The 16,670-nt window shown below is 40.4% G+C and overlaps 1 protein-coding gene across 1 annotated transcript in view; it reads left to right on the top strand.

Annotated features, from left to right (window-relative positions):
• ABLIM3 (actin binding LIM protein family member 3) overlaps window positions 1–16,670 on the top strand; it is a 419,647-nt gene that overhangs the window by 335,146 nt on the left and 67,831 nt on the right. Inside the window, exons 7-9 of the mRNA XM_077472736.1 lie at window positions 2,423–2,510; window positions 6,020–6,078; window positions 13,406–13,477. Of these exons, the coding sequence (XP_077328862.1) occupies window positions 2,423–2,510; window positions 6,020–6,078; window positions 13,406–13,477 (219 nt within the window). The remainder of the gene's footprint in view (window positions 1–2,422; window positions 2,511–6,019; window positions 6,079–13,405; window positions 13,478–16,670) is intronic.

Raw genomic sequence — 16,670 nt, 5'->3', positions numbered from 1 at the left:
ACTGTAGGATTCCCCCACCCCTCCTTCCCCAAGACAGGAGACCGAAAAAGTCCTGATGCTCTTTCTGATATTGATGAACCTGGATACTTTTATTTTATGATCCATCTATCAAATTTGGAGTGTGCCATCCAAGTCCACTATTCACCTTTTGCATCTTATGATTACAATCTTGTTTTCATATTATTCTGGTAAGCAGATTGAGAGCACGTGGGTGTGGTGTGCTTTTCATATGCACATTGAAACTTGGTGGAGGATCTATGTCATCTTTATTTTTATATGGACAATCACGTTTAATATTTAATTCATTTTGATTTTTCACATAGACAATCACATTTAATTCTTGATTTATTTGAGCGTTGCACTTTGGACTTTTTTTTGTTTATGTTTGATGAATCAGCAAACTGTGCTGGCTGCTGTTGTTGCTTTTTTGTTTGAGTTAGCGCAGATATTCGTTCACCCAGATTTATTTGTACTTAATCAGTATTTTAGTTTTTTAGCTGTTTTGTCAATGGGGTTTGGTTCTGTTTGCTGGGGTTGTTTCTTTCCATTTAAAATAGGAGCTGTGCTCTATATGTCTAATACAGTGAAAAATACATATATTGCATAGTGACACAAAAGTGACAAAAGTGAACATAAGTCAACGAATTGCACAGTGACACAATTGATAAGTGGCAATATATATCAGCAAGTCCCAATGATGGTGTATAGAACTATAGCAGATATATCATTTGAGATAGATAATGTATGGAAAACAATACACAAGGTGTTTTAAAATCCTCCTCCTGTGAATATCAAGATCACATTAACAGACAAGTGCAAATCCACCACCACATGGAGTACACACTTACCAGCTGACTCCCTTGTGGCTAATATCCAGCCTGGGACTTTTTCTCTAAGGATAGCAAACAAATGGCAGATCTGACCTCAACAGCCTCCAAACACTACTAAGGATCCAAGGTCCTCATTTGACAATTATGTTCATAAGAGCCAGAGAGATTCATAACACGTGTGCAGGAATGCCCAGTAAAGATGGCATTAAACGAGAGTGATACATCTGGTCATATGATCTACCGTCGACTTGGACATGCAGTAAGCCAGGATGCCCAGGATCGATCTCTGGCCTGTGACTATGGATACATTGACGACGTTTCCTTTGGTCTTGATGAGATGATACAATGCCAGCTTGCACTTCCAGGACACTGTTGAGCTGTCTTTGTCAGCTCTCAATCATGGCTTTTGATTAAAAGCCATGATTGAGTGCTGCTCTCATTTAATGCCATCTTTACTGGACATTCCTATTCACGTGTTATGAATCTCTCTGGCTCTTATGAACATGATTTTTGAGGGAGGACCCTGAATACCTGTGACTATCATAGCCCATCCGCTCTTTAGAAGTGTTTGGAGGCTGTTGTGGTCAGATCTGCCATTCATTTGCTATCCTTAGAGGAAAAGGCCCTGGCTGGGTATTAGTCACAAGTGAGTCAGCTTGTGCATGCTGGAAAGCGTGCGCTCCATATGGTGGCGGTGGATTCACACTTGTCTGTTAATGTGATCTTGACATTCACAGGAGGATGATTTTAAACACCATGGGGGTTATTTACTCAAGGAAAATCCAGTTTGCACTGCAAGTGCACCTGAAAGTGCACTTGGAAGTAAAGATCTGAGGGGAACATGCAAGGAAAATAAAAAACAGCATTTTAGCTTGCACATGATTGCACATTTAGCTTGCTCATTTGAGATCTACCCCTTAGATTTACAGCGACTGCACTTCCAAGTGTACTTTCAGTGCACTTACAAGTGCACTTGCAGTGCAAAGTGGATTTGCCTTTCGTAAATAAACCCCCTTGTGTACTATTTTCCATACATTATCTATCTCCAAGGTTATATCTGCTATAGTTCTATACACCATCATTGGGACTTGCTGATATATATTGCCACTCACCAATTGTGTCACTGTGCAATTTGTTGATTTATGTTCACTTTTGTGTCACTATGCAATATATATATATATTTACTATATTAGACATATAGAGCACAGCTCCTATTTTATTCATTTTATTTTTTGTGTATACCTCACATTTGAGCTGTGGCTTAGTTTAGGGTTTAGGCTACAGCGCAGTTTTCTTTTTTAACACGCTGTTTAAGAATATATACTTTGGTCATAGTTTCTGTGTAGCTACATGTCTGGTCTCCGTGCTGCAGAAACCTGACATTTGAACTAATGGTCCCCATAACAATAACCCTCCATGTAACCCTCCCTGTAGCACATTTGTAATGTTTTCTGTGTGGCTTTAGTAGTTCACAGGTTAAAACTTATTTTAGCCTGGAGTTCTAAGTGCAATACTTTGAGTTAATTGTAAAGTGACTGGAATAATGTAAAGAATCTTGTCACAGAATTCCTAAAGTGTGTCTGTTATTTCAGGCAGGAGGAAAGCACTATCACCCAACATGTGCCCGCTGTGTACGTTGCCAGCAGATGTTCTCAGAAGGAGAAGAGATGTACCTGACAGGTAGGACATTTGTCACTGGGGCTTTGCTTAACACTGTCATAATGTCATCTCCTGCCGTCTATCCCATCGCAATTTGTCTGTTATACTCATGTCACTTCTTTATGTTACCTTTTCCTCTCTATAGCGTAGATCCATAGCAGAGCTCATTATGCAGCAAAAAATTATGTCCCATCATTGTAATGTTCATGGATTAACCTCGATCAGTTACTGAGATTAATCAAAGCAAAGACACTGTCTACTAACAAAGAGCAAAGCAAGCAATCAAAAATCAGATATCTGCAGTTTAATCATTCTAATGTTCTGGGACAAATCCAAGCTCATCCGCAATGCTGCTGACCTGCTCCCCTCGCTGCCCTCAATTTAGCCACTCTACCTTGCTGCAACATTTTTAACAAAGGAAGTGTAGAAGAGAGGGGTATTATTAAAGTGACTTTGGACTGTGGGGTGCAGATATGCCCTCAATGCAATCTCTAGTTCTTGGAAAAGTGTTTTCACCCCCCCTCCTTAATTGGAGTCCAGCTGCAGCAGCTGCACCCCACATTCCCACACCCTCAGTGACCTATGATTAGGTGTCATGGACCAGTTCACATGAGATTAGCTGTCAGGAAAAAGTGCATGTCATCACTTTTTACACAGTTTTTGGGCTACAAAAAAAAATATGTTTAGCTAAAGCATACATGATTTGAATTCCAGGTAGTGCATTTTATACATACTTACATTGGTCCAGCTTGGACCAATATAACTATACATATACTATTCCTCATTGTAGTAGCGGTGTCCACATGAGTGATTTCCAGTTTCTAGAGCAGGGGTGTCAAACTCAATTTCTTTGTGGGCCGCATCAGCATTAGTTGCCCTCAAAGGGCTAGTTGTATCTGTAAGGCTAGATTTCCAGTGCACCCTCCCCCCACATCAGAAGTCAAGAATCCCCCACCCTCCATTAAATAACACTGCACCCCTCCATACCTTGTGCTTCTGCCGGGAAAAAGCTGGGGGCAGAGCTGGGAAGCAGAACATGCAGGGCCTGGAGGAGGACTGGAGTCAGCTGCCAGAGTATGCTGAATGCTAAGACCAGAGGAGGCAGAGATGAGGGGGTGCTGCGGCTGCACAGAGAGGCACAAGGTTTGTAGGAGGAGTTCTGTCCTCTTCTCTGCTGCCAACTGCTGAGACAGGGAAGAGGAGGGCCTCTCTGCAGCTTCATGGAGAGGAGCCTCTCTGCAGCTTCATGGAGAAGCCCAGGATCTGGCAGATAAGTTCTGTTCTCCTCTCTGCTGCCAACTGCTGAGACAAGGTGAGGGCAGAAATAATGGGGATGTTGCAGCTGCAGGAAAGGTGTGAGGGCCACATGAAATGACCCAAAGACCCAGATTCGGCCCACGGGTCATGTGTTTGCCACATTTTCTAGAGGGATTCCCCAGTTATGGTATATGCATAGTTACATTGGTCCAAACTGGACTGTAACGATGTTAAAAGTGCCATACCTGAGATTCTTCTTTAAATCGAAGGAAAACAAAAAACGTTTTTCTCTTTTAAAGGAACCTTGCTGTAAAGAGGCTATCATTGCTAATTCTTAATCTGCAAATGCTAGCTTCCCGGCTGTCATGCTTACTCTCTTCAATATTTTGTGTCCCTTACCTGGAAATAGTATGCAGATAAGGTTATCCCACTCTACTCTGACTTCTCAGATATGAATACTTGTTCCAAGTCAGTGATTTAAACCTTAGTGGGCCCAGTCGATAAGCGTACTAGCCATACATTTAGCATCGTAAGAAGAGGATTGGCAATGGCAGCTGCCACTGTACCTCTCGAAAAATGTTTGCTAAACTAGGGAAGAGCTAGATCCTCTATCAAGTCATTATTGCTGCCTGTGTCCCCACTCGAGTGCTGTCCCGATGGCAACTAGTAGACTTCTGTAACACCCTTGCCACCTTACAACAACTATACAGCCTGGTGTCTGACAACACAAAAAAGGTTGTCTGTACCCATCCTATTTATTACATCATACACACAGACAGCACTGCTTGCAAAGAGCAGTACCATTATGCCATTGCCAGGAGGCCTGGGGAAGGAGAAAGCATATTAACAATGTTGTGGCAAACCACACATATTCTTAACTGGTGATGTTAAACTATGTATAGCTTCTCATATAAAACAATATCCCAATTTCTGCTTTAAACATGCATCTAATAATTGACCAATGCGTTACAGACTCAGCTGCTAAAATGTATTTCTTGTTGAAATAACCATATTATTATTATTGGTGTTATACAGGGTTTATATAACGCCATAATGTAATGTGACTACTTTTAACAGATTGATATTCATTTTTGAGCAGGCACTGTATTTAATTGATCGGCAGATCTGCAAAAACCTACTCATTGTGTCCAAATTCTCTGTATTGTATTGGTGTAAATCTTAAGATGTATACAATTCTCTATATATTAAATATTACTGTTTATGAACAGGCTTTACAGAATATATATGTTTTCTAACAAATGAATTACACCAAAATAACTGTTGTATGTGTGAGTTTAATATATGCTGCAGTCAGTAATGTATTTATAAACCAGCTAAAAGATTACATCATCGCACATTTTTGCTCCCTATGGATCACTGCAAAAGACATTTTTGGCGCCCTCTGCTGGCTTGATTTAAATATTGTAGCATGTTTTCAGAGGAGAGCACCTGAACTTGCTGGGGACAGCCCAAGTAAAAATTATTTTATACATTTTTATTAAGCTATTTCATTTTCAAGTTTCTATAAGCTAGTTAATTAAACAATAACTATTTTTAATTTTAGAGTATAACTTTTATTTTGAGGGAACAGTGTATTGCTATCCTATTATACACAGGCTATTAAGTTCCAAATACATCTGTCATATGTGTTTAATCAGTGTACAGTGAAAGCTGCAGCAGGTTAGAAAGTCTGCTATTCATTGTGAATTCCCTGTACAGTTGCGTGGGTTGGTCACCTTTGGATGCTCCCCACGTTCCCAGCAGTGTCCTGGAAACAGACACCAAACGGCATATTTCAGTGCACAGTCCTCTGTGGCTTCATTGTTAACTGTTTCCACATTTGTCAATAAATACCATCACAGAGCAAGAGTTTTAATTTACCATGTTTGCTGAGCGCTGTATACTGGCTGTTTCTTGGAGATGTAAATCCACATCACGCCTTGTGTGCCAGTAGTACAAAGAATTCAGACAGAGCTATTATCTAGGATTCCCAAGAGAGCCGTCATCACGTTGAAGGTGACCTTCAAATACTGCTGTGTGTACCGAATATCCCATTAACTGCCAGTGATCTATGAAAATGTGTTTTCATAAGGCAAAATACGGGGCTCACACAAAGCGCTTTCTAATTCTGCTTTTTATTATATTAGCTTCTAGGTTCCACTTGGTCACCTTTCCTGTCATTACTTTTTTTTTTTTGCGCTTGTACCTGTTAACAAAGTGCTTCTAATTACCTGCCATTATTATTGTTAAATGGAAATTTCTGTTTTATCCAGGCTCTGAAGTGTGGCATCCGATCTGCAAGCAGGCGGCTCGGGCAGAGAAGAAGCTTAAGGTGCGTGGACTGTATATCAGCCCCTTATATTGCCACTGTTCTGTTTCCTTTTTAATATTTGTTATATTTTATACTATAGGTATAGGCAGCCTTTTGCTTTCGGGTGTGCACCCCAAAGCTCAAACATACATGCGTGTGCGTATGTGTGCATGTATAGATACATACATACACAGACGCACACACTCTTATAAGTAAATAGAGAACAAGATTTGGGAGACATGGGACTTTGAAGGTGCACGCTTACTTATATACATATGATAACACAAGTTAATAAAAATATATATTTATTATGATACATGAAAAAAGGTAAAATAGCATTATATACAATACATCCGCATTCATTTTGGGAAGAAAAAGACACGTTTTGATGTTGTAATGCTATAATTCACGCTTGTATTCTACATGTTGCGCCATAAGGCTTCTTCAGAAAAAGCATGGAATCGTATCTACTGAGTATGTTTGCAGGTCCTGCGGACTCAATGTCCAATGGGATACCCGCAATCGTCTCACAGAGAGGAGGAACAGGGAAATGCTGACGTAAACAAGCATTTCCCCATTCTGCCTAGTGACAGCACACTGATCCCAGCTCCCTGTAATCGGGAGCGGGGATCAGTGTCCTGTCACACATAGCGCATTCCCCCACAGTTAGAATCACTCCCTAGGACACACTTAACCCTCACAGCGCCCCCTGGTGGTTAACCCCTTCACTACTGGTCACATTTACACAGTAATCAATTAATTTTTAATCGCACTGATCACTGTATAAATGTGAATGGTCCCAAAATAGCGCCAAGAGTGTCCGACCTGTCCGCCATAATGTTGCAGTCATGATAAAAAACGCTGAACGCCGCCATTACTAGTAAAAAAAATGATTAATAAAAATGCCATAAAACTATCCCCTATTTTGTAGACTTTTGCGCATACCAATCAATAAACACTTATTGCGATTATTTCTTTAACAAAAATATGTAGAAGAATACATATCAGCCTAAAATTAGGAAAAAACTTTTTTATATATATTTTTTCGGGATATTTATTATAGCAAAAAGTAAAACATTATGCGTTTTTTTCAAAATTGTCGCTATTTTTTGTTTATAGCGCAAAAAATAAAAACGCAGAGGTGATCAAATACGACCAAAAGAAAGCTCTATTTGTGGGGAAAAAAGTTGTCAATTTTGTTCGGGAGCCACGTCGCACGACCACGCAATTGTCAGTTAAAGCGACGCAGTGCCGAATTGTAAAAAGTGGTCTGGTCTTTTGCCAGCCAAATGGTCTGGGGCTGAGGTGGTTAAACATATACAGCAACATGGGAAAAGAATAAAAGGTTTCCCAGCACAAACCCTGGTAATCAGGAAAGCGGACCTGTCTAATCAGGTTCAGGTTTCAAAATAGAGATCCTAGTTGCATGAGTTTGAAAGTAGAAAGTAGCAGCGCATGCTTGAGGTGTTTGTAAACCCTAACAATGAACTTCTCTTAATTGCCCACTTTACCAATAAAGCTCAACCCTGAGGTGGAAAAAAAAAAAAAAACCTTGCAGTAATGACTAACTCCGTCCAGTAACCTTCCTTTCCCTCCGAACTGCTAGAGTTAAATGCTGATTACATCAACTTACCCTCACTCTGGGCAGCTCCAGCGCTCTCCTCTCCTTGCTCCACTTTTTGTGGGTGGTCACTCTGCACAATCACGTAAAACGTAGGGTTGTTAACCCTGCATTGTATATGGGGAAGGCAGGGTTGCAACTAGTAGCTCCTTGGAGAAGAACTTTGAGGGACCCTGCTGGGGTGAGGAATAAATATTATAACATATTTCTCTACCATTAAGCAAAAGTGGGCATTTAACCCTTGCAGTGTGCAGGGGGGGTTCTTATGCCTGGAGTTGAGCTTTAGAATTGTGTTGTATGACTTGTTCAAGAAGTGTAAAAGAAGAAAGTACCTGCTGATCCTACAAGAAATCTTGCAAGCCAATCATTTTCTGTGTTCTCTGTCTGTGCTGTATTCTTATCAGCTGCATTGTTCACAAGTCCATTTGTGGACAATAAAACTCCTCACACTTAGGTTATGAAGATGAAGAAGGGTGGGGTGTTCTGCAGTCCTAACACAATTGCTGTCTTATGCAGGCCATACATGGTCGAATTTCGAACTAATTTTCTTTTCAAAATCAGAAAATTCGTTTTTTTTGTGATCCAATGATGCCATCATTGATTTTTGAAATTCCGCTGACCAAGCCTTCAATTTCACCTCATGTTGCTACAGAAAAGAATTTTCGTGGCTGGGAATCTTCTTTTCTCTCCGTAAATTTTCTTTTCTTATTACATTTCTCACCCGATTCTCCCTTTATTGATTAGAAAATCGTTAGTTTTTCAAAAAATTTCCAACATGTCCGATTTCTCAAATTTGATTTCCACACGAAAATTGGCTGTTACTAAAGCCCACTAATGGTGCGAAATTCATATGAAAAATTCTTAGATATGATTTTCAAAAGAAAATTCTTTCGAAATTCGGACCGTGTATGGCCGGCATTAAGGTTACAATGATGCTTCTCTGTAAATACAGTACAATGAGTAAGGGTTGTCACCCAAGATGAGAAGTATGTTACTGGCACAGTCAGAAAGTTACAATAAAGGAGAATAAACAGTGACATAGACTGTTTAGGCAATAACTGACTACATTTAGGGTCCAGAGACTCTGTGCCTCCAAATAGAGATGTCCATGTCTCTTGAACATCTCCCCCAAGCACCACTGTTTGAACGAAAGAAAATTCTGTGTTTACCCTGCTTTAGTAAGGGCATACATTTCAAGCCTTAATTAAGATCACTGAAAGGTATTCCAGCCTTTCAAATAGGTCGGTATAGATGGTACATCCCTTATGTGTAGTGCAGGTTAGCTTATGGCTGCATAATTTTTTTTATTTATGGTCCCGGCCTTCACCAGCAAATTTGGGCTCCATGCACACTGGATGTTTAGCCCAGGTGCATGGCACTCTGGCATATAGCTGTGGGTGGAGAGTGCAAGTGTCCTATCCAACCCCACTGCTATTAGTGGTCGAACTTTATGAGAGACTAACAGCTGCTGCACAGGGCTGGGCGATTCACCTAGCAGTACTTAAGTTCAGAGCAATATATGCCCAGGGACAAATGCTCCGAATGCAGACTTCTTTCATTTCTGGCATTCATCCCTGAGGCATAGTGTCCTAAATGTTTACACTGCTTGGTGCAGTGTTCACTTTGTCTAGCTGCAGTAGCAGTCAGCCTCTTATAGAATTGACAGGCTGCCAGTGGGGTTGGATTGGGCATCTGTGACCTTTGCCCGCAGCTAAATGCCAGAAACCCATACACTTGCACTAAATGCCCAGTGTGCTAGGGGCCAAACTGCTGGTGAATTTAAAATTTTTACAAAATATGTAAAAATATTTGAGACTATATGAATATCATCTTGTTTGTGTAGACTTCTCCCTGCCAGGAGTTCCTTCACACATCTTAACTCCATTCCCTTTTATGCTGTACAATGCAGTTTTTGACCAGTGCTTAAAGATTTATGTCCTGACCTCCCCCCCAGTCCTCTTCACTGACCCCTAAAAAGGATAAAATAAAAATGACTATTGGAGACATACGACAGGAGCAGGAAAATGTAGGCTAGAGTGTGACAAACATGGTTTTGGATGGAATTTACATAACAGATCACCCTGGATTCTTGGCCTTGTGGAAATACATGGAAGTTTTGTTGCAAGTACGACCAAGGCTGTTGTCGAAACGCGTCAGTGGTTTGGTTGTCACTTTTTGGAACCAACCATTAAAATCGCTATATGGACTACAGAGCTGCCGCTTCAATCCTTTTACTTGTTTTTGCTGCAAGTAGCAGGAGTCATTTTACCTTCTTTAATAACACTGCAGTTTATTTTAACTCTGGCTCTTGCATTTTAGTAAATGACAAATGCTTGGCCCATACACAACAGCTAGCACTGCAAAATAGTGTCCTGGGCCTCTAACACATCTTCCATTTCAGCAAAGTCAGAAAAGGGAAAGAAATCCACATGGAACCTGATATTCATATATAATAGATGCCCTCCTGATTTAATGCATTCTGCACTAAATGCTCAAATGAGAAGTACACAGGATGATGCAACAAAATTTGCCCAAGTCAGAGGGGCCCAATTATCTCTTGTTCAGCTCAACTGTTACTAATGACAAAATACTGTTTATTCCAGAATGGATTTAATGAATCCATTTTGTTCTAGTGCACAGGGGAGTTGCAGAGAAAATACTAGAGAGACTATTAAATGTAAAAAAAGTAGCTCATGTAAATGTCATGATTAATTCAGAATTTTGATCAAGCAGACGCTGAAGAAAATTAAGTGGTCACAATAGTTCTTTTGCACTTACTATATACTTTATTTTGCTCTTTTGTAGTTCTATCTACTTAAAACCTGAATTTTTTTAGCTTTCAAAAGATTTGTAAAGATTTTGCTCAGGTTTTTATAACTGTTAACCCATTGAGGAGAGGTCCCCTTGCTAAGTAATAGGGGAAAACAGGAAGCCTCATGCAAAAATAAAAACACTGTCAGAAGTTCTTACTCTTCTATGCGTTATGTGTTTTTGTTTTTCCCTGTTAAAGAAATCTCCAATCACTTCCTGTCCTAACAGGAAGTGAGTGGAAATCTCCCCAATAGGAACAAAGAGACCAATAATGCGCTGGCCGAGGTTCTTATCCTTCCAAGGTCTATCCAAAACAAAATAAAATTTTTCCTGGCATTGGACTTCATTACCAGGACCAGCCATAACCTAATATCTCATGCTTTCATTAAGGGAACTATGTGTTCATTATGTGTATTGCTATCCAACTGTTTCCAATAGTATGGTTGAAGAATTCCTATAAATATAAACTATACTAGAAATTCTAGAACTATATTTTAGAACTCTAATACAAACCAAAAGTCTTCAAATACTCTTCCGATGGTAGACATGTTTAGATTTTTCACAAACCTTTTGACAATTGTTCTGCAAGGGTAGATACAGATTAACTGTTTTCTTTCAAGGTGCGTGGGAGTCCATGGGGTCATGCTGTTTTTGTATCCTCCTCAATCATTGCATCATCATTCATGACTGACACAAGAAATACACAAGGAATGTTCCTTCTGGTTCAATTGAACAAAGCTTTATATTTTCCTGATTGTGGTCTGCTTAGTTATTAAATGCTTAGTAGGGTCACAGATTTGTTAAAACTATGGTGACCCCCTGTGACAAACTGCCTTACATCTCGACCGGGTATCCCCACCAAACTACAACTTTCTCCACTCTGGAACCAGAATATAGCAATTTCAGCCCAAACCTCCCTAATTACCAAACAGGACCAGTATACTAGGTTAGGACTGTAGATACCAAATGTACTGCAGGCATCAGACAGATCCAATGTTGGAGTAAAACAGGACTGACTTTGTTAACAAACAGCACAGCATGAAAACTCCCCCCCTAGACAGGTATGGCACACATTACAATCCCGGGAGAAAATTACATTACATAAACAAATAAAGAATCAAACACAAGAAAACAATGGATTCCTTCCCGCCACCTAGCAGTCTGGACTCTGGAGGTGATTAAACAAAGTGAGGGCTTATCACCTAAGCCTAATTACAACAAACAATACTTGATGCCAGGAAACCTGTAACAGAAAATAGAGTATAACCCCACATATGCTGGAATTCACCTACTGCACATAACACATCCTCACAAGATAATAGTTGCACTATGCACTGTATTCCAACGGGTCCCAGAAACAGTCCCACCAGCTCTAAATGCATGGAAAGGGTAGCTGGTATAAGTCACAGCCAGCCATGTACCCAACGAAGTGAAAAGGTTCCTTGTAACCCCAAGAGGGGGGTTTCTTTAGTCCTGGGTCCTGGGTCCATCATCAGTGGGCAGGAGGCTGACCTCAAGGCCTCACCAGGAGCCCAATTCACGGTGGTTTCTATGACACCCCTAAATATTAGAGTGTATGTTCAGCTTAAACATTTGTTTCTTTAGTTTCGGATAGAGTTGGGAATGATTAGAATCCCTGATGGGTTCTCACTACTATCAAGATCACAGTTGGAGATATTTCCTCTCACTGTCAAGAGATGATAGTTTTACCAGGCAGGAAATGAGAAAATGTGCAACTACAACATAGACAGAAATTATTTTCTCACTTTAACCCATGTTAAAAATCAAGTTGATTATAGATTAATAGCATTAGCTGAAATTCACCTACAAATATGAAAAGGAATGACTCATCTTATCAAATGGCTCAATCCAGTGATTCCATCAGACATGGCTAGCTGGATAGACACTTTGCTGTGTCATCTCTTTAGATAATTTATACTACTCTGGGAATCCATTGTCATGTGTGATATTTTTGTTTTACATACTTAAATATTTAGAAAAACATATAAATACCAGTTTAAAATGCATAAACTCTTTACACATATATAAAGCTGACCAAAAACCCTTATAATGTCACTTTAAGGAGACTTCTAACAGAGAGTGGATATTGCTGTTCGCTGCTTCCTATACTCTTCAAGATTACTCCCCCCTTTCTGAAGCCTTTTGTGTCCTACAGAGTTCTTTTCTGCCTAATGCCGCGTACACAGGATCAAAATTCTCGTCGGAAAAAGCTTTGATGGTTTTCCCGACGGAATTCCAACGGAATTCGGCTCAAGCTGTCTTGCCTACAACCGGTCACATCAAATTTCGATCGTTTATAACGCGGTGACGTACAACACTTAGGACGGGACTAGAAAAAGGAAGTTCAATAGCCAGTAGCCAATAGCTTCTGTCTCATAGTTGAATCTGAGCATGCGTGTTTTTGGCGTGTCGGAAGATGCATACACACGATCGGAATTACCGATAGAAAGTTTTTCCGTCAGGAAAATTGAGAAAATGCTATCAATTTTTGGCTGGCGGAAATTCGGACAGCTAAATTCCGATGGAGCATACACACGGTCGCATTTTCTGATGAAAAGCTCTCATCTGTCTTTTTCTGGCCGTAATTCCGATCGTGTGTATGCAGCATAAGGGTACAGCGAGAACTCTGTCAATGGAGTTTGGCAGGGTTTTTCTTCTATCGGTGGTATGTCCATGTTAAGGTAAATACCCTTTTTTAAATAAACCTCCTAGTGAGGCCCATTTGTTGCATTTACATAAATGGGCTAGTGGAGTTGCCTATCTATAAACATGTACTATTAATCTTGTATCAACTGTGATTGGGGGCACCATATGTTCAATGGCTAAAAGCAGTAACATAAAAACAATTGTTTGAGTATTCATAGATTATGTTGTGTTGTATTTATGTGTTCACAGTACAGAAGAGCTTCTGAGACTTCAATCTCCCCTCCGGGATCCAGCATTGGCTCTCCCAACCGGGTCATTTGTGTAAGTGTCTTGTGCTGATACTGTATACATCAAATTTCCTTGAAGTATTTGTGGGAAAATTACATTCATAAATAATTTGCTTGGTAGGCTTTAGATTTCCTGTTTTTCCTGCTTGTTGTCTTTTATTTGCATATTAATTCCTATTTGACCTGCTTACAAGCTATGCTTTGTTTTGATTGTAACCTCTACCATTCATGTTATTAGTATGACAGGGTGTGACAATGTGGATGACTGATGGGATCTTGCACTACTACCAAAAAATGTAAACAGCACAGATTTGTATTTAGTCATTAGTGACTTCTATTTTTTAAAAATAAAATCTGAATTACATTACACACACATCATGCAAGTTAAATTGCCCTTAATTGATTTCTGAAAACCCATTGCAGGCTTTCTATTGTGTAAATTACAGTGTAGTAGACAGCTATGAGTGGATGTGCACAATGTTGCAAATCATGAACAATTAGGAAACTTGTATAGATAGAGGGATGGTAACAAGAGGATTTGGGTATTATAGTGGTACCACATGCACAAAGAGATATACAAACATATTAAAAAATGTATACATTTTTATTACATGAAGACAATACAAAAGGGGTTCATAAAAGTGAAAACAGAGTATATTTACAAACTGTTGTACTGATCAAAGTTACATAAGGTGGTCACTGCTGAATGTCACGTCCCTACATGTTTTGCCATCAGTGGCTTCTTTAGGGGTTATACATACCACCTATTTGTATATCTCTTTGTGCATGTGGCACTGCTACAATCCCAAAATCCTCTTTTTACCATCCTTACCTACTGTAAAGTGATGAGGTGCCGGATCTTATAGGGTCACTCAATTCACCCTCCTTATTGTATAGATAGAATATGTGTGCTGCCATTGTTGTCTTCCACTTCCAAATACCAGCTTTTATCCTGCTCTAGTAACTGCTTTAGTACATTCTGAGCCACATAACCTGGCAAGCTTTTCAACTTCACTCTGGCTTTACTTTGCTTTCTTATTTTGGCCGGGTTCTGGTATTTGGAAGTGGAAGACAACAATGGCAGCACACATATTCTATCTATACAATTCACGTGACAGGAGAGTGTGACCGGTTTACAAAGCTCCAGAGCGGCCGCTGTCCGCATTTAAAAAGGATCCTGTGCGTCTTTGGTTTCCGATTCAGATGCAAATTCAGGCAAAAATTCGGACCTGATTGGCACCTGAACTGGAGAACGGGGACTCACCGGACCCCATGCTATGACCCGCGGCCGCAGCATGTGAACCCGGCGTTAGGGTCAGTAACTCAAACAAATTAAAATTAATTTGTGTTTTGCCCATGTAGGGCATGGCAACCGGTTTATTTAATGCCAGATGAACTAGTAGCTTGAACTTTCTTTCCCTTCACCCCTTTGCTTTTCTGTTCAGCTGCAGCAAATGAAGATAAAATGCCTTGTTTAAGATCCAGGCCAAAGCCTGGAGTTTACATGGAGCTGAATAGATTCTCCCTGCCGGCGCTGTTATTTGGTAGGAAAGGGATTGAGTCACATGCTGTCCCATAACCCAAGTGGCAGAGTGGATCTGTTTGCAGCAGATCCACTCTGCCAGCAAGGCCACGTGCATTTTTAGAAGGAGTCCAGCCTGCACTTTCTTTCAGTATAGCTTGTCTTTAAAGTTATATAAAAGCAGTGGCGGTTGGTGCTCAATATTTTGGGGGGTGGTGGCAAACAAACTGGCCCCCTCATTTGCAGATACTGCCACTAATACCACACCCCCATGCACAGGCCAGCTTTGGTAGGTACTTACACTGCTCCCCGCTCTCTGCACATGCTCTCTGCACCGACTCACACTCATCCAGCTCTTCCCTCCCAGGCAGCCCCTCCCATTACTGCGCCCTTAGCTCACCCTTTTCTGAAGCCAATTGGAGCCTCAAACTCTAATCATGTGCTTAAAAAAAAAACCCCATTGAAATCCATGTGTCAGGAACCCTGCATGTAGATTAGGGGTCGGCACGTGGATTGGGGGGGGGGGCGCTGCCACTTTATAAAAGGCTGTTTTTTTTTTATTTTATTAAAAAAGAGGTTATACTTACCTGCTCTGTGCAAAGAGAGGTTTACCCCCTTTTCTAGCAGTCAACCACTGGAGCTGTCCACTCCCCAATCCTCCGGGTGCAGTCCTAGATGCACACAGCCCTGGTAGACCACATCCCTGCTCTTTCCTCAAAGGAGTTTGACTGACAGCAGCAGTAGCCTATGGACGCTGCTGCTTTAAATGTCTCCTGTGAAACCAGGAAGAGAGAGAGGAGCAGTGCTGGAACTGAGATATCACTGGAGCCAGGTAAGTTTATGGATTGGGGTGGATAGGATAAGTAGTGGGGCATTTTTTACCTTATGCAGAGAATGCATTAAGGTGAAAAAAGGTTTAGAGTTTAGGATCACCTTAACCATTGCTAATACTATGTAGCTTCCGCTTTCATCAGCAAGCAACCTTGGATGAATGAGGTATGCCAGAGTTGAGAAGACAGCGCGTGGAATATTTAAATACGGGTCTCCCCCATGGGTGCTTTAAAGATTACTTGTCAGTATAGAAACCTACAGAGTTATTTTTTTAAAGATGCAAGGTCCTTAAGGCATATCCAAGCCTAAAAACAAAAAGTTACTACTTTGCAGCTTACCAGTCCTTGATGTGAGGGCTGCATTAGTTTTCTTTTTTTCAGCTGAAGATTTTCAAAAAATACACACAATACCTGTTGATCGTGCAGGAAATGGTTCTTGTCACTTCCCGTGAACTAAACTAAAAGCACAAACATTGTTGTACCCTCACAGCTATTTTCTTTTAAACTACAAATTTCCCTGCCCCATGTAATGTAGATGAAGAGAGGAAGGTGTTTTATGTAGCCCAAATCAGAAGGGCAGCCTGGGTTACAACCCTGACAACCTCCATAGTTACAGTACAGTGGGTGAAGGTTGTCACCCTAAGACAGGAGAGATGTTATTCAAAGTATCAACAGATGAAAATAATGGAAAAAAGGCCATATGAAAACGAAAATCAGTGCCTTAGATCTAGTAAGCTACAATTAATTTTTGTTTTGGGGTTTAGATATGCTTTACTTTTGCTTTAATACTGCAGCTTTAAAGATAATCCAGAAGTGCCAGTTTACTGTATGTATCCTAATAGACTCTCTTTAATATGCCAATGGTCACAAGTCAG

Source organism: Lithobates pipiens, unplaced genomic scaffold (assembly GCF_037356315.1).
Source record: "Lithobates pipiens isolate NorthernLeopardFrog02 unplaced genomic scaffold, aLitPip1_a1.2 Scaffold_8, whole genome shotgun sequence".
NCBI classification, from domain to species: Eukaryota; Metazoa; Chordata; class Amphibia; order Anura; family Ranidae; genus Lithobates; species Lithobates pipiens.
The sequence above is the reverse complement of the archived record's forward strand: the minus strand, read 5'-3'. Positions and strand labels throughout refer to the sequence as shown.